Source organism: Ascaphus truei, chromosome 3, assembly GCF_040206685.1.
Source record: "Ascaphus truei isolate aAscTru1 chromosome 3, aAscTru1.hap1, whole genome shotgun sequence".
Lineage (NCBI taxonomy): Eukaryota > Metazoa > Chordata > Amphibia > Anura > Ascaphidae > Ascaphus > Ascaphus truei.
This window is the reverse complement of record NC_134485.1, coordinates 15,321,576-15,342,830: the sequence shown is the minus strand read 5'-3', so window position 1 is coordinate 15,342,830 and position 21,255 is coordinate 15,321,576. Positions and strand designations below refer to the sequence as shown.

The 21,255-nt window shown below is 45.4% G+C and overlaps 1 protein-coding gene across 2 annotated transcripts in view; it reads left to right on the top strand.

Annotated features, from left to right (window-relative positions):
- The window catches only part of GAP43 (growth associated protein 43), a 102,687-nt gene that overhangs the window by 24,375 nt on the left and 57,057 nt on the right, over positions 1 to 21,255 (top strand). Inside the window, exon 1 of one of the 2 annotated variants that reach the window (XM_075593650.1) lies at positions 6,802 to 6,993. The exons of the other annotated variant lie outside the window; for it this stretch is intronic. Coding sequence (XP_075449765.1) covers positions 6,835 to 6,993 — 159 coding nt within the window. The 5' untranslated portion in view covers positions 6,802 to 6,834. Of the gene's footprint in view, positions 1 to 6,801; positions 6,994 to 21,255 lie in introns of those variants that run through there. 2 annotated transcript variants of the gene reach the window in all.

The following is a 21,255-nucleotide window of genomic DNA, read 5'->3' as shown; positions in this document are numbered from 1 at the left end:
TGAAAAAATAAAAAATAAATCATATCCAATTGAAAACCTGTAAAAAAAAAAATACATTTACATACATTCAATATTTTACTTACCTTTAGAAGTGTCGGCCCTCCGACTCCTGGGGAAGCAGGAAACTCATGTATCACGAAGGCCTGAAACTGCATCCGATGCCATCCGCCATGAAGATTCAGATCAGGTACCCCAATTCTTCTCTCTTTTATCTTCAATCACCTTCTTCTATCTTCTTCTGTAATTATTTCTTTATTTTCTATGTCTTCTGTCTTCATCTGTCAATCCAAAAAACCCCATGGTAGATCCACAACACGATGTTGTCTCGTCGGCTTCTTCGGCTCAAATGAGGCGTCACGGCCTTAAATATGGCTTGTGATGTCACATTGGGGCGGGAACTCGTTCAACAGCCATCTAATTGGCTGTTAAAACTATGTATCCTTTTTTTTTTTTTAGATGACGTCATTTAAAGGGAATGATTCCAGCTATCAGAATGGCTGTGCTTCATTTCCCTTTAACATGCTGTCACTAAATCCAAGATGGCCACTGTCACATGGTATTTCAGCCAATCATATTGTGGGAACTAATTCCCCAATCTGATTTGTTTTTGTACACCATGTGAAAGAGTCATTTTAGGTCAAGTACAGCGCGGCTAAGCGTAATCTAAAGCTTAACCGCTTTGCTTCTCATTTTTTTTTCTCGCCGGAATTGGCCGCGCGGCAGCTGCATCTCACGGCCGCGTGCGGCCGGTTCTCCAATCAGCGCCTAATGGCGCTGAACAATAGAAGTGCCTGCGGCGCCAGAAAAATAAAACGTCTGCGTCTGCACGGGGTTTTAAATTACCCGCGGTGCAGGCCGCCTCAGAGTAAGTTTAGCCACAGCTGTATGTCACGTCACCCAAAGGGAGTAGTACATGGTGTACAACAACCAATCAGATTGGTGAATTTGTTCCCACGATCTGATTGGCTGAAATACCATGTGACGCCGGCCATGTTGGAATTAGTGACTGGCATAATTCCCTTTAAATTACATCATTAATAAAAAAGGGCACATAGTTTTAACAGCCAATCAGATGGCTGTTTAACCAGTTCCCGCCCAAATGTGATGTCACAAGCCATATTTAAGGCCATGACGCCTTATTTGAGCCCAAGAAGACGACGAGACAACATCGTGTTGTGGATCTACCATGGGTTTTTTTGGATTGACAGATGAAGACAGAAGATATAGAAAATAAAGAAATAATTACAGAAGTAGATAGAAAAAAGTGATTGAAGATAAAAGAAAGTAGAATTGGGGTACCTTCGCGGTACATGAGCTTCCTGCTTCCCCGGGAGTCAGAGGGCCAACGCTTCTAAAGGTAAGTAAAATATTGAATGTATGTAAATGTATTTTTTTACACAGGTTTTCGATTGGATATGATTTTTTTTTTTTTCATTGCACATTGACTGATAATGTATTAATTTGTACCCCTTTAGGGTACAGATCAATACATTATTAGGCCAATAATTTGTTTTTATTTTCTTGCTTTGTATTGAGTGTGATTTTTTCTATGTGTGTTTATTATGTGAATGCAATTGTTTGTCATTTTGCTGCCTTATTTGTAATTTTTCTTGCGATTGATTTTCTTTTTTTAAATAATGATGTCTTGTGTTGGGTAATCCTTTTAATGGTTGTGGTGCAGAGTTGTTTTATTAATGAATTGCTTTGTTGTTTAGTGGTTGAATTAATGCCTTGTTGTTTAGCCGAGTTGTTTTATTAATGAATTGCTTTGTTGGTTAATGGTGGAATTAATTATTGTGTTGGTTAGTGCTTGTATTAATGGCATTTGTTGGCTAGTGTTTTAATTTATTGAATTGGTGTGTTTAGATGTTTTGGAATGTTTTATTATTGTGTATTTTGTGCATTAATGTATTGTGATTAGGGTGCACATTGAGTGCTATAGTGGCTTATCATGCCCATATTATTATATGGGTATGATGTACCACTATGACAATCATTGGGTATAGGGTGGTATAGTGGGTCCGGGGAGGGTGGTTATGCCTCCCGGGTGGGTAGCGGGGCAGGGTGGGTTAACCCCTTAATTACTATAGCAGTTGATAACCACTAAGGGGATTAAGGGGCTAGGTGACATTAGAATGTATTTTGCTATTTATTTTTCTGTCAACGGAGAACATGGACCTCCAGGATCCTGACGAGGACGCCCTTCCTTTTACAGGGATAAGTAGAAAGGTTTTATTTACTTTATGCTGGCTAATGTTGTGTTTAATAATGGGCAAATAATCTATTATCCATATCTGGATAATAGTTATATAGCCCAATACTGTACTGCATGTGTTTGGAAGGGGGGGGTTGTATTGATTTATATGTAGGCCATGTTTATTTTTTTTTAAATACAGGACTGGTACTGCAGGCCTGCGGGGACCCATGGGGATCACCCAAGGACCCCCGGACGCCAACGGGGCCCATCTGAGGACCCCAGACACCCACGGTACCACCTGAGGACCCATATAGGACACCCGCGGGGAAGAACCAGGGCCCCACAGCTGTGGGGGAACTATGGGGACCACCCGAGGGTCCCACAGACACTTGTTGGAACCACCCAAGGGCCCCCAGACCCCAATAGGAACCACCCGAGGGGTCCGCAGACAACCGTGGGAACCACCCGAGGGCCCCCAGACACCGTGGGGGTGACCCGGGACCCACAGACACCCGTGGCATCATTGGGGCCCGCAGGGACCACTGGAGGCCACAGAGCCTAGCGGGGACCACCCGGCGGCCCCTAGACACCCGTGGGTACCACCCAGGGTGCACTATGGGGCCTGCGGGCACCCGTTGGGACCACCCTGGGACCCCCGCCGGCCCGGGGTATTAATTTTGTGTGTAAAATAAATAAATCATGGTTTTATGGGGGGGGCACAGGGGGTGAGTTGTGTATTGGTGCTTACTAAATATTTTTACATTTAATTTTTATTACTAGTGTAGATGAGCAGGGGGTCTCCAGAGCAGAACCGCATTGGTTTGAGTTTCTGGTACCCCCTACTTCCCAAGGTACAGGTCCCGTTATGGGGTGCCGGTTTCTCCTATGCATTGAAATGTCCCGGTCACGTGACCGTGCATAGGATATACCGGCATCCCATAATGGGGCCTGTATCTCGGGAAGCAGGGGGTCCCTGGACCTGAAATCAATGTGGTTCTGCTCCTGAGACCCCCTGCTCATCTACACTAGGAATAAAATGTATATTACAATACATACATTTCGGGCGACATTTTCGCTGGTAGAGGCGGTTCTCTCTGAGCAGCTCTCACTGCTGCAGGAAGGAATCGCCGGGTTAGGCCTTTTCAGAGGGTCGATCCTATCGCCGGCAGCAACTCACCCGTTTTGTGAATTTTGCTATCACAGGTAATCGACGCTTTCTGAATAGCATGATAGCAATGCTCAAAAAAACGGCGATTTAAATGGCCCGGTGATATTTTTTTTATGAACGCTTACTGCAAAGGCCCCTATGTCTTTTCAGTATTGTGCTGATCTTTTTTACACAGTACATACACCCACAGATATGATTGTGCAGATCAGGAATTGTATACCTAGTGTTGGCAAATTAATGTATATGCTGAAACTGCCTTCCATGCCAAGCAGTCTTGATTCATCCTACCTATAGCACATCACTTCCTTACATGTCCCCTACACGCCCCCCAATCACTTACTCCCCCCTGGTGAATATCGCAGCCGCGATCAGTCATCTTGCTTGTTGCCATTTGATATTCACTACACCGAGTGGTGCGCATGCGTCCTGCTTTCCAGCTTACCAATGACGCTTTACAGTGCCTTGCCTGGGTGGTCACTAGGGCCGCTTTGCCGCTTAGTGATGCATGCACACGTGATGACATCATTACAAATGAAGGTTCTTATGTAAAAGCATCCAGCACATGACACTATGACTAAGTTAAAAAATTAACAACCTGTTGGTGGCAATTGCCTTCACCTGGGTGTGTGTATATATATATATATATATATATATGTGGTGTTACTGTCACTTCTCCCTTGCATCTCCCTCAGGAAGGTTCTGTGTTTAGCACCGGAACGTTGGACTTAGATGTACCATTTTTCACCATTAGAACTGTGTTGACTACTACTTCTGTGTGCTGTCTCTTACTTACCAGACTTCGGAAAGGCTACTTTCTTTTGGTCTATAATTCACTCAGTAAGCCTGTACCAGCTCTGCACTTACTGCCAGATTGGCCCTGAAAGCCACTACATTGCAACACATGGCTAATTTGAATATTTGAAATACAGTACTGTACTGGGATAGCTGCCCAATGGCACAAACCAATACAACAAAACAATCAATAGCTAAGAGAAAAAGCAATACCAGGAGTGTTTTATAAGCGAGCATACTTCTAGAACCAAAATACAGAAGCGCTTGTAATTAGGGTTACCGATGGCTCCATGTCACTGAGGATGGGCTGAGCCAATTTTAATCATTAGAGTTTATTGGATTTCAGGGACTCAAAGCCCTATCTGCTCAGAGGGAAGGGAAAAAGCTGCTTATTTACTGCAATTACCTGTACGTGCTTCCGCCATCAGCCCCAATGCATGAGATTCTATCAGTATTCTTTTGTGGGATTTGAAACACATATACCTCCATTTCTAAAAAGTCTTTTGAAATAAAGGAAGGGGGAGGGGGATCAAAAAGAAGCCTACTAATTGTATTAGGGATATGGTCTCCTTCATTTAAAGCAGCAGTTCCCCTTTATTTAGTTATAAAAATGTTTGACCAGGAAGTAATACATTGAGAGTTACCTCTCATTTTCAAGTGTGTCCTGGGCATAGAGATATGATGACAAATAGTACATGGTTACAAATACACAGTTCAATAAGTGAACAGGGTAAACAAGTACAATACATTGCATGCACAGTTAGAGATAATATGTTATAGGCGTATGTAACAGTTACAGACCAGATTAAAATGTGAGACAGCTTTAGTTTTGAAAGAACTTAGACTGGTGGTGGCTATGAGAGTCTCTGATAGATTGTTCCAGTTGTGGGGTGCACGGTAAGAGAAGGAGGTGTGGCCGGATATTTTGCTGAACCTTGGGACCATGAACAGTCTTCTGGAGTCAGACCTCTGATGGTAAGTGCTGCGTGAGGTAGGTGTGAGGAGCTTGTTCAGATATACGGTTTTCTTGCCCAGAAAGTATTTGAAGGCAAGATAGGAAAGATTATAACTTTTATCCTAGACTCAAGTGATGACCAATCTAGTTCTTTGAGCATTTCGCAGTGATGTGTGTTGTAGTTGCATTGGTGGACAAAGCAGTATTTTTATTATTATTATATTATTTATTACTAGCTTTTGTACCCGGGGAATGTAATATTGGATACATGTCCCCGCCACTCCCCTCCCCCCCTGCTGCCGGCACGTCTCCTTGGGCCCACCCCTCCCTCCCACTGCTGGATGTAGTGCGGGGTGAGATTTGTTTCTGTCTGTGTGTGTGTGTGTCTGTGCGTATATGTGTGTGTGTCTCCCCCCGCTGCTGGAACATGTCCCCGCCCCCCCTCCCCCCCTCCTGCTGGCGTCACATCTCGCGCGCTGCTGTGGCACGTCCCCTCGCTGGCGGCACATCTCCCCCCCCTCCCTGTTGGTACATCTCCCCTCGCTGACGGCACTTTTTCCCAACCCCTCTCCCCCCGCTGGAACATCTCCACCACCCCCCCCCCGCTGGAACATCTCCCCCACACATCTCACATCACATACACCAGTGATTCCAAACCTTTTTTGTTTGGAGGAACCCTTTAAATATTTCGTTAAATTTTGGGGAACCCCTATATGGAGGACACATGTTCAACAGCAGTAAATCACAAAATAGACGTGTAAAGCAGTAGGGGTAATAAATAATAACTCATACTTTTGAATAAAGAATGTGTATATATTTTGTAATGATTTTGTTTTAAACCACCCCCCCTGCATCTCACATCACCCACCACGGATCGATGTCTCTATCTCTCTAATTTCCCTTTCTCCCTCCTCTCTCCTCTCCCTCACTCTCCTCACACACACAGATCACACGTTACACACACGTGACACACACGTGACACACACACACACACACACAAACACGTGACACACACACACACACACAGTCACACACACACACAGTCACACACACACACACACACACACACACACACACACACACACACACACACACACACACACACACACACACACACACACACACACACACACACACTGTGACACACACACACTGTGACACACACACACAAACACACACACACACACACACACACACACACTGTGACACACACACACACACACACACACTGTGACACACACTCAGTGACACACACACACACACACAGTGACACACACACAGTGACACACACACACACTGTGACACACACACACACACACACACTGACACACACACACACACACACACTGTGACACACACTGTGACAAACACACACACACACACACACTGTGACACACACACACTGTGACACACACACACACACACACACAAACAAACAACAGTTATAGAAGAAGCAGCCTCTCCCCCCTCCCCTCCCTTCGCTGACATGCAAAGATTACAGAAGCAGCAGCCTGTACTGCCGATACCACCGATCCCCCTCACCCCAACCCCCCTCGTAGCTCACAGACCTCAGGTAACAGGAGGCTTGAGTCAGCGAGGACTGCAGCATGCTCCTAGGAGAGGGGAGGGGGGGGAAGGGGAAGAGGGGAGAGCCAGGGGCAGCAGTGTGTGCGGGCGGCCAGGCGGAACCCCTGGGACTGCTCTGAGGAGCCCTGGCTGAGAATGACTGACACACACACAGAGCCCCATCAAGGCAAGGACACGCCCCCTCCCTTAGTAGCCATGCCCCGTCCCTTATTAGCCACGCCCCCGCCACCTGCTCTGGCTCTGACATTACTGCTGTCCACCCGAGTGAAACTAAGAATGTCCATAATTTGGGAGGTGAGTGACATTGGAAGCTCAAAATAGTTGCGTTCACCTACAAATCCGCCGCAGAATGTACAGTGAAAGTTTTGTTGTGCTATGTGGTGCCGTTTGTGAGATTTTGATGCTTCTGTCATACAAATAAACGGAAAACAGGAATCCAACTTAGAATTATAGTATAGATTATATTTGGTATTTTTGAACCTGCTATTTTCAGATCATGGCTCCAGAGATACTTTCCGGTAAAAGTAGAATGTTGTTGTCCCCTCCGAGGAACACCACATAGCATTTTAAATCACCATCATGAAGCGTGCCAATAGGAAGCCGCAACGTCATCTGCTGGCGGCTTCAAATTGAGCCCCGTGACGCAAGGCATTTAAATACCAGACGAAATGGGAGGTAAGTTTTTTGGTTAATATCTCAGGAACAAGGAGGCCACCGGAGCTGAAAATAGCGTGGTTCAACTGTGGAGGAAACCCTGATTACCCTCCTGGTAAAAACTGTGGGTCTTGTAGGGGACACTGCGGATTTTAGCAGATTTCAACCATTTTTCATTTTAAATTGGTATGAAGCAGGGGACTTTAGTATTTTAGCTCAGGAGACCCCACTACTTCCTGATATACATACATCTGAAGGTACTGCCAGTCCCTATGTTGAATTTTAGATCCCGTATCAAACAGGCCAACAGGAAGCAGTGCCATGGGCGATTTAAATCATCATATTCTTCAACCAGCAAGGGATGCTACAAGTAGCACCTGTGGAGGTCTGTATCTCAGAAAGCAGGGTTCCCCAGAGCTGAAATGAATGTGGTTCAGCTCCAGATACCCCATGTTTCATACATAACAGGGAAGAAAACATCTATTAGTGTTTAGACAGTTTCAATGTCATATTGTTGCTCTGTGTAATAGAGCATTGGTAGGCAACTTGATATACTTCAAGGGCCAAACATACAGACTTTGTGCTGTCAAAAGAGCCGCCACATTACATATATACACATATACACATTGTAAGAGACGTGTTCAGAGGTACGCAATGGAGTCTGTTTTAAGGTGAAATTAAAATAAGGCTTTATTGTGCCTGTTGCTTTAAACACAGCAGTACAAAGAAGAAGAAGCAGGCACACGGTCTTACTCAAAAGGAGGTTTAATATGCCATAAAGTCCAACGTTTCGGCAGTCAAATACTGCCTTTCTCAAGGTGAAGGCTACTAAACACATGAAAACAGTCAAAATATATACCACCCCCCCTGATACTCACCCCTCCCCATTCTGCCACATAACCAGGATGTCTAAATCGATGGCAATTCAGCATAGAGCTGTCTTGGAGGACTGCAACCACAGCCACACCTCTCCCCAGACTGAACACTCCCCCATGATGACGTCAGCGTGACCCAGCCGTCAGGGGGGGGGGGGTATTGATATTGAGTGCGTGTCTCATCCTCTGTCTATGCTTTAAACACAGCAAACATGTAAATCAGCAAACAAAATCCGCTCCATTCTGGAATATATATACACTTGTGATCCAGTTCTCTTTAAATGTGTGGTTAGCCAAGCGATTCACCAGCCAAAGTCATAGAGACATTTATATATATATAGATAGACATAGATAAGTCTTATAAGAAAAGTCTTATCTGTTAGCTGGGTTGCTGTAGGGGAAGCTTCTCTGCTCTCTTGGATCCGCAGCAATGGTCAGGCTCCAAGTTTAGAATCTTGTCCCCTTTGTCTTGTTGTCAGCTTGCCGCTCAAGACATCTGTCCTTCCTTGGTTCAGCCCAGTTGTGGACTAAGGAATCTCCCTTCCTGTCTCAGAGTCAGGCTTTTTCTACACCTGTAATCAGCCGGGTGGTGTTAGTTAATTGCCTACCAGCAGTTAACCATCACACTGCTGGATTAGAGGCACATTTGTGAACAGTGGTAAGTCCCCTGTTACACACATATATACACATATATAAACAGCTCAACTCCATTATAGCGCGATCCGCTACAACGCAGAGCCGCTATAACTCGGGGTGAGTGTGGCTCCCGTTTAAACTAAATAAATAAATATATTTATATTTTTTTGCAAACTTTAAAAACACGTGCACACGCACGCACGCACACATACAGACACTTTCCCTACCTGTTGATTGTGTGCAGCCTGACCAGAATTTCAACAATGGAGGTCGGGTGTTCCAAACCTCTCTCTCAGTCTTCTCTCTAATAGGCTGAGATACGTTTTCTGATTTCATCTGCTCAAGGTATGCTGGGAGTTGTAGTCCGGCTGCCTTTTTGCACAGGTTTAGACAGAAATATTTACAGCCCCAGCCGTCTAATAAATATTCTCCACATATCTCCCAGCTCCCTACTAACGCTTTCTGGAAGTTGATTAAGCAGGGAGAGGAGAGAGCTGCAGATGCCGGATAAGTCCTTGCAGAACCCATGATCGCAGATTTTCCACGATCCCGGTTATAACGCGGTCCCATTCTGTGGCCCCTGAGCACCGCGTTATAATGGGGTTCAGTTGTGTATATGTATGTATGTATGTATTGTGACAAACGCCCCTCTTTTGTAGTGCCGACGCCTGTCTGGGTTCTTCCCGACACAGTCTTCTAGGGTTATTTAATACAAAAACAGGATCATGCAAAGTATTAAGCTGCTTAACTCAGGCTTCTGCCTGCTTTATTTTCATCCAAGTAATGTACTGCAGCTTTAACATGTGAAGGTTAGAGGTACTCAGATACTTTCATTCAGCAGTTCACACATTTCAGTGTTACAGTATTTCCCACATTGTTATTTCAAGTAAAAAAGAAACCAAATGATATAAACAAAATCCTATCCCTTTCAGGGATCTAACTACACATAGAATCAGCCTCTAACTGCTGCTGGGCCAACTAACCTGGTTCCCCCAGTTTAAAACAATGCCCTCTCAATTAGGGTCACTAGATACAGCATAGTCCATTACAAACAGTAATACATCTTTGTTTGGCTTATCTGTTTTGTGGTGGGTACTCGGACCCAGGTGTCCGGCAAATCCGCTGGGACTGTGATACTTGGAGGGGCCGTCAACCCCGAAACTGGAAACAGGGGAGCAGCGATACCCCCAGCCTCTAGGCTCTAAGGAGAGAGAGTGAAATGCAAAACCTCTCTGCTCTAAATACCTGTGCATGTGATTAGAAGAGCAGGTGAGGGAGAACTAGAGCCATTGTAATCTGTGGTCTGGATTTTCCCATCCAGCTGCCTGAGTTAATGGGAAGCTGTGGAATGGATCATTTTTAACTATTCCTGCACTTTCTGCTCTAAAATGGGGCAGAAAGCTGCCTAACATCTTTGGACTATGTCACATATCCCCCTCCCCAGCTCACACCTACTGGGGTGAGCGGCCATGGACCTCACTGGGGTGAGCGTCCTACCTGAAATACTTGAGCTAACTCCTCAGTACAACATTAAGTATTCACATGATACGAATATGAACTTTTTCCATGGCAATTATGGACAATAGGTTTCGTCATAAGAGACTATACTTGGCAAACATTTTGTTGCTCTCTATTAGGGAACTATTTTGAAAAATAAGTGTCTAGCACACATTCTTACAACCCAGGATATGCTAAATATATTCACAAAACCAAACAATTTCTATTATCGTCCTGGGTTTTTCTACTGTAGAATATGAACCTCATTATATATTTACCAACCGAAAGGGCCATCAACCCTGTATATTAATTTGTAGTTTAGCTACATTTTCAACACAGAGAACCAATATAACACTGTAACATTGACAAAATGCTTATTCTAGAGGCCTAATATACCTTAACTACAATAGCTTATTTGCATAGTTAAGTGTCCGTGACATAGTCCACACGTGTAATAACAAAAAAATATCGGTCAATTCCCCAAACACATTTTTTTTCTTTTTCTTTGACTTCCAGTCCATTACATTTCCTGACTTTATTTCATAGGCTGCTGCAAACTGCAAATGACTGGACTGTTTCTTTAGCTTCTGACGGAACTCTGGGGCCGGATAGTCTTTGTCTTTATATTGTGGCCCAGAGTGGCGAGATCCGGAAAAATTCAAGGCCAGCGTTGACCTTCGTCGCTTTTGCTTTGCAACCTTTGAACCTTTATGGTACTTCTTACTGCCATGTATTTTCTCAAGACCATCACTCTCAGAGATTTGGGATTTCCCCTCTGGGGCAATTATATGGTACTTAGAAGATGAAGCACTGATTACCTTGATGGGGCGCTCACTAACTCCGGCTGTACCCTGGGGCATTTTACCTTTGCAGCTGGCAGGCATGTAGTGTTGGGCCTCTCTTTCCTGAGGCCTACATTTATTCAGGCGGAAGTACCGCTGGATAACCAGTGACGCATTTCTCAGGGTTTGATAGCGAATCCTGTTCTGTGTCATCCTAGTCAGAGACTGGATCTTTATAGTTGCTCCTTTCATAATGAGGAACCTGTTTCGTACCATGCGGGCACGGTAGAATGATTGAAGTACACAGGCTGCTTTATTCCGGCGATTAAACTGACGAATTTTCATCCCTCTGTAGGCAGCCTGTAGGATGATAGTTGCGGCGCGTTTACGCCGATAATTTTCTCTTTCCCTTCTTCCTTGGATAAGAGCTTTGCAGTGCTTCTGAATTATTCTAATGCTTTTCTCCTTTTTCAAAACGTTAAGTTCCTCCACGAGAGAATTCTGTTTTGTGCATACATGTCGCAATTCTGTTCTCAGAGCGTCCATTTCTTCCTGGTGCTGGCTCTGAGTGTGCATCAGTGCTTCCTGCACTTCTAACTTTTCCTGAGTCAACTGTTTCTTTACTTTTTCTGCTTGGTCAGTCAAATCTGAATTTTCCAATTTCAGAGTCTCATTTTCTTGCTTTACAGTCTCTTACTCACTTAGGGCAATCTCATGGGTTTGCTTCAACATTCCCAGCTCTGTGTTCAGACCGTGGCTCTCCAGGCGTAAGTGTTGCACCTCTGTGCTGAGCGCATGCACCTCTTGTAGAGCCTTCCCGTATTTCTGTTTTAGGATAGCAATCAATTTGTCAGACTTCCTCTGTTTTTCATCCATGGTGACAATTACGGTGTTGGCCTTTTCCAGACTAGTCGTCACCTCTTCCAGCTCACTCCGTAAGAGAGACTCTGTTTTCTTCAAAGCCTCGTGCTCTTGTAAAGCTGGAAGTATACACCTCTGTAACTCGGCATTCGCTTCTCGCTCCTTGTTCCAACATTCTCGCACCTTATTGTTAGATTCTTGCTCCTTCTTCCAACATTCTCGCTCCTTCACCAATCCCTGCCGCAGGACTTCATAATCATGGCGGGCAGCTTGGAGTGCAGAAACCAAAGCCTCTTTATCCTGGTTCAAGGATTCAGCTTCCCTTTGCTCCTCTTTTCCCTTTGCCACTGTTCCCGTGACAATTCTGCCGGTCACTCCGGTCTGCAGCACATCTCGGCGCCTTTCTGACGCATGTCCTGACAGCGCAGGTTCAAGTGGCTCGGTCACTTCCCCTGTGACTTGAGGAACAGTTTTCTTTTTCTTCTTTCTTTTTGCTTTATTAGCTCCAGAGATATCAGTGGTACTGGGCACACGCTCACTGGTATCAGCTTCCACATCTTGCTTGCACTCATAGGGCGTTGCTTGCTTTTGCAGCTGTTTGTCTTTGAAAATTTTGGGGCACACATCTTCCATGTGACCTACTTTATGACAGGCCCAGCATACTAAATTCATCTGTGGGTACGGCTCTCCTCCAGGGGCCACATACGAGTCATCATCATCATCATCATCATCGTATGGCCTGAAGGGACACTGTTTTTCATAATTATGTACATTACAAAACAAACATTTCACGTCGGCCATTTTAGAAGCCCGGCAGGGACAATTTGCTAGCTGCAATTTCACTCACTTCAACAACTTGCATACAGCACTTGCTAGCTGCAAATTCACTCACTTCAGCAAAAGGCATTAGCTTTACAAACAGCACTTGCTAGATGCAATTTTTTTTTTTTTCTTCAGCAAAACATTTTGGTTTTCTGTTTGGGTTCAGGGTGCTATTGCATCCACACTTCGCACATTCTCTGTGTATGCTAGAAGCACAACTGATATACACAGTGGGACAGACTTCACTCATAGCATCTGTACTTTAGTTCAGCTGGGCGGCCATTTTAAACCCCCGCATTTATTTGCAAACCCACAGACTTTTAGTGTCAACCCGCATTCTCCACCATATGTGACAAACGCCCCTCTTTTGTAGTGCCGACGCCTGTCTGGGTTCTTCCCGACACAGTCTTCTAGGGTTATTTAATACAAAAACAGGATCATGCAAAGTATTAAGCTGCTTAACTCAGGCTTCTGCCTGCTTTATTTTCATCCAAGTAATGTACTGCAGCTTTAACATGTGAAGGTTAGAGGTACTCAGATACTTTCATTCAGCAGTTCACACATTTCAGTGTTACAGTATTTCCCACATTGTTATTTCAAGTAAAAAAGAAACCAAATGATATAAACAAAATCCTATCCCTTTCAGGGATCTAACTACACATAGAATCAGCCTCTAACTGCTGCTGGGCCAACTAACCTGGTTCCCCCAGTTTAAAACAATGCCCTCTCAATTAGGGTCACTAGATACAGCATAGTCCATTACAAACAGTAATACATCTTTGTTTGGCTTATCTGTTTTGTGGTGGGTACTCGGACCCAGGTGTCCGGCAAATCCTCTGGGACTGTGATACTTGGAGGGGCCGTCAACCCCGAAACTGGAAACAGGGGAGCAGCGATACCCCCAGCCTCCAGGCTCTAAGGAGAGAGAGTGAAATGCAAAACCTCTCTGCTCTAAATACCTGTGCATGTGATTAGAAGAGCAGGTGAGGGAGAACTAGAGCCATTGTAATCTGTGGTCTGGATTTTCCCATCCAGCTGCCTGAGTTAATGGGAAGCTGTGGAATGGATCATTTTTAACTATTCCTGCACTTTCTGCTCTAAAATGGGGCAGAAAGCTGCCTAACATCTTTGGACTATGTCACAGTATGTATGTATGTATGTATGTATGTATGTATGTATGTATGTATGTATGTATGTATGTATGTATGTATATATATATATATATATATATATATATATATATATATATATATATATATATATATATATATAATGGTGTGAAAAAGAAAGTACACCCTCTTTAAATTCTATGTTTTACATAAGGATATAATAACAATCATCTGTTCCTTAGCAGGTCTAAAAATTAGGTAAATACAACCTCAGATGAACAACAACACATGACATATTACATGTGTCATGATTTATTTAGCAAAAAAAAGCCAAAATGGAGAAGCCATGTGTGAAAAACTAAGTACACCCTTATTGCTTCCATAGGAATTAAGATGCTAAGTAGCAGACAGTTGCTGCTAATCAAATGCCTTTGATTAATTGATCATCAGCAAGTGTGACCACCTCTATAAAAGCTGAAGTTTTAGCAGTTTGCAGGTCTGGAGGATTCAGGTGTGTTAACACAATGCCAAAGAGGAAAGACATCAGCAATGATCTTAGAGAAGCAATTGTTGCTGCCCATCAATCTGGGAAGGGTTATAAGGCCATTTCCAAACAATGTAAAGTCCATCATTCTACAGTGAGAAAGTGGAAAACATTCAAGACAGTTGCCAATCTTCCCAGGAGTGGACGTCGCAGCAAATTCACCTCAAGGTCAGACCGTGCAATGCTCAGAGAAATTGCAAAATACCCAAGTGTTACATCCACAACGATGTGAGAGACTGATAAAGTCATACAGAAAATGATTACTTCAAGTTATTGCTGCTAAAGGTGGTTCTACAAGCTATTGAATCATAAGGTGTACTTAGTTTTGCACACATGGCTTCTCTATTTTGGCTTTATTTTTGTTTAATAAATCATGACACGGTGTAATATGTCATGTGTTGTTGTTCATCTGAGGTTGTATTTAACTAATTTTCTAATTTTAAGACCTGCTAAGGAACATATGATTGTTATGATGTCCTGATATGTAAAACCATAGAATTCAAAGAGGGTGTACGTTCTTTTTCACACAACTGTTGTGTATGTATATATGTATATATGTATATATAGATATCTATAGATATCTATATATATACTGTATATAGATATATAGATATCTATAGATATCTATAGATATCTATAGATATCTATTTATATATATATATATATATATATATATATATATATATATATATATATATATATATATATATATATAAAACATAATACTGAGTTAAGTTATGGTGAGTAAAAAAAGTGACAAAAACCCTCCACAGGAAAGCAAATATGCAAATATAGCTGTATGCTCATCTGCATGTCTTAGGCAGGTCTGCAACCCCGCCTTTCCCCATTATCACCCAGCATACAGCACTTCCACTGCAGCAAGGGATTCTGGGAAATGACATGCAAATGAGCACAGTGTCACATTTTGCCTCAATAACCATTTTTAACATGGTTCCCTATATATTTGCATATTTGCTTTCCTGTGGAGGGTTTTTGTCACTTTTTTTACTCACCATAACTTAACTCAGTATTATGGTTTAGCCTATCCCATAGCCTCTCTTGCTTTCCCAGTAAAATCAACCCCACACTGATGAGACCCATCAAGGTCGAAACAGCTGTCTGTGGGTGGTTTTCTGGGTATGCACCTTAACCCTGGCTGTGCTCAAAGCTGTGACTATGCAGCAAGCTTAAGCCTATAGGGAACCATGTTAAAAATGGTTATTGAGGCAAAAAGTGACACTGTGTGCTCATTTGCATGTCATTTCCCAGAATCCCTTGCTGCAGTGGAAGTGCTGTATGCTGGGTGATAATGGGGAAAGGCGGGGTTGCAGACCTGCCTAAGACATGCAGATGAGCATACAGCTATATTTGCATATATATATATATATATATATGTATATAGCAACTGCAAATATTCCTGTATATTCATTTGCATGTCTTAGACAGGTCTGCAACCCTGTCTTTCACCATTATCACTATATATATATATGTGTGTGTTTCCCCCACCGGATAGGAGATTCTGCCATTACAGTGTGTGTAGTGTATGCTACCTGTTGGTAAACAGGAGGGCCGAGTCATCCGCCGATGTTTGTGGGGACACAGGACAGGTTTCTGAGGTACATACCCCCCATGGTTCTCTAGCAGTGCAGCGCCTCCATCTGCCGTAGGTTCCAGATATATTGAGGCAATCTCCTACGATAGAAATGATCACTTCTCCCCCAAGTAAGATCACACACCAGGCAGGAGGTATATGAAACAGGAACAGTTTATTCTGTCAGCACTCCCAGTCACAGCAGGCTTCTGCCCAATGTGGTCTCTGGATCGGATATCCAGCTGTAGGATGGTCCCTGGACCTGCACTATGTGTCAAGGGCCCCCATAGCAGTCCTAGCTCTTCACTGCCCTCTAGCAGAAGCAGGGAAAGGTACACACTCACTCTCCCCTAAGGGGAAGAGGCACAGAGAAGGCCCAATGTTCAGGCAACTTGTGGTGTGACCTGCCTCTCTCGTGGGTAGAGGCACTCCTAAATTTGGGCAGCACTCCCCTTAAGTACAGCCAGGAGGAGGACGCCAAGTCTGACCCAGGATTGGGCAACCCAGGCCTGGTTCCACCTCCACCCCCTGTCACTCTAGGGCACTGCTGAGATTGGGGAATACCCATGATAAGTACTGGCAGGCCTGCTCTTACCAGGACTTACTGCCAGGGAGGGCAGCCTGGTAGCCAAGAATCAGTCCTGGCTACATAGTATGTATTTATGTATGTATGTGGTGCACAAGCAGAAGTGATGTTGCAGTTGTAGATAAGAGCTTCATCCCCATTCGTTCATCTGTTTAATGGATACTGTCCCACTCCTCTTCTTACTCTGGGAACTAGTTATTTGGATAGGAGAGGAGCGACAGTACAGTATTTATCAGTGCAGGAGAGGAGCGGGCAATACAGTATTTATCAACGCAGGAGAGGAGCGGGCAGTACTGTATTTATCAGCGCAGGAGAGGAGCGGGCAGTACTGTATTTATCAGCGCAGAAGAGGAGCGGGCAGTACTGTATTTATCAGTGCAGGAGAGGAGCCGGCAGTACTGTATTTATCAGCGCAGGAGAGGAGCGGGCAGTACTGTATTTATCAGCGCAGGAGAGGAGCGGGCAGTACTGTATTTATCGGTGCAGGAGAGGAGCGGGCAGTACTGTATTTATCAGTGCAGGAGAGGAGCGGGCAGTACTGTATTTACCAGTGCAGGAGAGGTGCGATCAGTAATGTATATATCAGCACAGGAGAGGAGCGGGCAGTATTGTATTTATCAGCACAGGAGAGGAGCGGGCAGTACTGTATTTATCAGCACAGGAAGGGAGCGGGCAGTACTGTATTTATCAGCACAGGAGAGGAGCGGGCAGTACTGTATTTATCAGCACAGGAAGGGAGCGGGCAGTACTGTATTTATCAGCACAGGAGAGGAGCGGGCAGTACGGTATTTATCAGCACAGGAGAGGAGCGGGCAGTACGGTATTTATCAGCACAGGAAGGGAGCGGGCAGTACTGTATTTATCAGCGCAGGAGAGGAGCGGGCCGTACTGTATTTATCAGCACAGGAAGGGAGCGGGCAGTACTGTATTTATCAGCACAGGAGAGGAGCGGGCAGTACTGTATTTATCAGCACAGGAGAGGAGCGGGCAGTACTGTATTTATCAGCATAGGACAGGAGCGGGCAGTACTGTATTTATCAGCACAGGAGAGGAGCGGGCAGTACTGTATTTATCAGCACAGGAGAGAAGCGGGCAGTACTGTATATATCAGTGCAAGAGAGGAGCAGGCAGTATAGTATTATCAGTGCAGGTGAGGAGCGGGCAGTACTGTATGTATCAGCACAGGAGAGGAGCGGGCAGTACTGTATTTATCAGCGCAGGAGAGAGCAGTACTGTATTTATCAGCGCAGGAGGGGAGCGGCAGTACTGTATTTATCAGCACAGGAGAGGAGCGGGCAGTACTGTATTTATCAGCGCAGGAGAGAGCAGTACTGTATTTATCAGCGCAGGAGAGGAGCGGGCAGTTCTGTATTTATCAGCACAGGAGAGGAGCGGGCAGTACTGTATGTATCAGCGCAGGAGAGGAGCGGACAGTACTGTATTTATCAGCGCAGGAGAGGAGCGGGGCAGTACTGTATTTATCAGGGCAGGAGAGGAGCGGGCAGTACTGTACTTATCAGCACAGGAGAGGAGCGGGCAGTACTGTATTTATAAGCGCATGAGAGGAGTGGGCAGTACTGTATTTATCAGTGCAGGAGAGGAGCGGGCAGTACACTATTTATCAGCGCTGGAGAGGAGCGGGCAGTACTGTACTTATCAGCACAGGAGAGGAGCGGGCAGTACTGTATTTATCAGCGCAGGAGAGGAGCGGGAAGTACTGTATTTATCAGTGCAGGAGAGGAGCGGGCAGTACTGTATTTATCGGCGCACTAGAGGAGCGGGCAGTAGTGTATTTATCAGGAGAGGAGCGGGCAATACTGTATTTATCAGCACAGGAGAGGAGCGGGCAGTACTGTATTTATCAGGAGAGGAGCGAGCAGTACTGTATTTATCAGCACAGGAGAGGAGCGGGCAGTACTGTATTTATCAGGAGAGGAGCGAGCAGTACTGTATTTATCAGCACAGGAGAGGAGCAGGCAGTACTGTATTTATCAGGAGAGGAGCGAGCAGTACTGTATTTATCAGGAGAGGAGCGAGCAGTACTGTATTTATCAGCACAGGAGAGGAGCGGGCAGTACTGTATTTATCAGCACAGGAGAGGAGCGGGCAGTACTGTATTTATCAGCGCAGGAGAGGAGCGGGCAGTACTGTATTTATCAGCGCAGGAGAGGAGCGGGCAGTACTGTATTTATCAGCGCAGAAGAGGAGCGGGCAGTACTGTATTTATCAGCGCAGGAGAGGAGCCGGCAGTACTGTATTTATCAGCGCAGGAGAGGAGCGGGCAGTACTGTATTTATCAGCGCAGGAGAGGAGCGGGCAGTACTGTATTTATCGGTGCAGGAGAGGAGCGGGCAGTACTGTATTTATCAGCGCAGGAGAGGAGCGGGCAGTACTGTATTTACCAGTGCAGGAGAGGTGCGATCAGTAATGTATATATCAGCACAGGAGAGGAGCGGGCAGTACTGTATTTATCAGCACAGGAGAGGAGCGGGCAGTACTGTATTTATCAGCACAGGAAGGGAGCGGGCAGTACTGTATTTATCAGCACAGGAGAGGAGCGGGCAGTACTGTATTTATCAGCACAGGAAGGGAGCGGGCAGTACTGTATTTATCAGCACAGGAGAGGAGCGGGCAGTACGGTATTTATCAGCACAGGAAGGGAGCGGGCAGTACTGTATTTATCAGCGCAGGAGAGGAGCGGGCAGTACTGTATTTATCAGCGCAGAAGAGGAGCGGGCAGTACTGTATTTATCAGCGCAGGAGAGGAGCCGGCAGTACTGTATTTATCAGCGCAGGAGAGGAGCGGGCAGTACTGTATTTATCAGCACAGGAAGGGAGCGGGCAGTACTGTATTTATCGGTGCAGGAGAGGAGCGGGCAGTACTGTATTTATCAGCGCAGGAGAGGAGCGGGCAGTACTGTATTTAACAGTGCAGGAGAGGTGCGATCAGTAATGTATATATCAGCACAGGAGAGGAGCGGGCAGTACTGTATTTATCAGCACAGGAGAGGAGCGGGCAGTACTGTATTTATCAGCACAGGAAGGGAGCGGGCAGTACTGTATTTATCAGCACAGGAGAGGAGCGGGCAGTACTGTATTTATCAGCACAGGAAGGGAGCGGGCAGTACTGTATTTATCAGCACAGGAGAGGAGCGGGCAGTACGGTATTTATCAGCACAGGAAGGGAGCGGGCAGTACTGTATTTATCAGCGCAGGAGAGGAGCGGGCAGTACTGTATTTATCAGCACAGGAAGGGAGCGGGCAGTACTGTATTTATCAGCACAGGAGAGGAGCGGGCAGTACTGTATTTATCAGCACAGGAGAGGAGCGGGCAGTACTGTATTTATCAGCACAGGACAGGAGCGGGCAGTACTGTATTTATCAGCACAGGAGAGGAGCGGGCAGTACTGTATTTATCAGCACAGGAGAGAAGCGGGCAGTACTGTATATATCAGTGCAAGAGAGGAGCAGGCAGTATAGTATTATCAGTGCAGGTGAGGAGCGGGCAGTACTGTATGTATCAGCACAGGAGAGGAGCGGGCAGTACTGTATTTATCAGCGCAGGAGAGGAGCGGGCAGTACTGTATTTATCAGCGCAGGAGAGAGCAGTACTGTATTTATCAGCGCAGGAGGGGAGCGGCAGTACTGTATTTATCAGCACAGGAGAGGAGCGGGCAGTACTGTATTTATCAGCGCAGGAGAGAGCAGTACTGTATTTATCAGCGCAGGAGAGGAGCGGGCAGTTCTGTATTTATCAGCACAGGAGAGGAGCGGGCAGTACTGTATGTATCAGTGCAGGAGAGGAGCGGGCAGTACTGTATTTATCAGCGCAGGAGAGGAGCGGACAGTACTGTATTTATCAGCGCAGGAGAGGAGCGGGGCAGTACTGTATTTATCAGCGCAGGAGAGGAGCGGACAGTACTGTATTTATCAGCGCAGGAAGGAGCGGACAGTACTGTATTTATCAGGGCAGGAGAGGAGCGGGCAGTACTGTACTTATCAGCACAGGAGAGGAGCGGGCAGTACTGTATTTATAAGCGCATGAGAGGAGTGGGCAGTACTGTATTTATCAGTGCAGGAGAGGAGCGGGCAGTACTCTATTTATCAGCGCAGGAGAGGAGCGGGCAGTACTGTACTTATCAGCACAGGAGAGGAGCGGGCAGTACTGTATTTATCAGCGCAGGAGAGGAGCGGGAAGTACTGTATTTATCAGTGCAGGAGAGGAGCGGGCAGTACTGTATTTATCGGCGCACTAGAGGAGCGGGCAGTAGTGTATTTATCAGGAGAGGAGCGGGCAATACTGTATTTATCAGCACAGGAGAGGAGCGGGCAGTACTGTATTTATCAGGAGAGGAGCGAGCAGTACTGTATTTATCAGCACAGGAGAGGAGCGGGCAGTACTGTATTTATCAGCACAGGAGAGGAGCGGGCAGTACTGTATTTATCAGCACAGGAGAGGAGCGGGCAGTACTGTATTTATCAACCCAGGAGAGGAGCGGGCAGTACTGTATTTATCAGCACAGGAAGGGAGCGGGCAGTACTATATTTATCAGTGCAGGAGAGGAGCGGGCAGTACTGTATTTATCAGGAGAGGAGCGA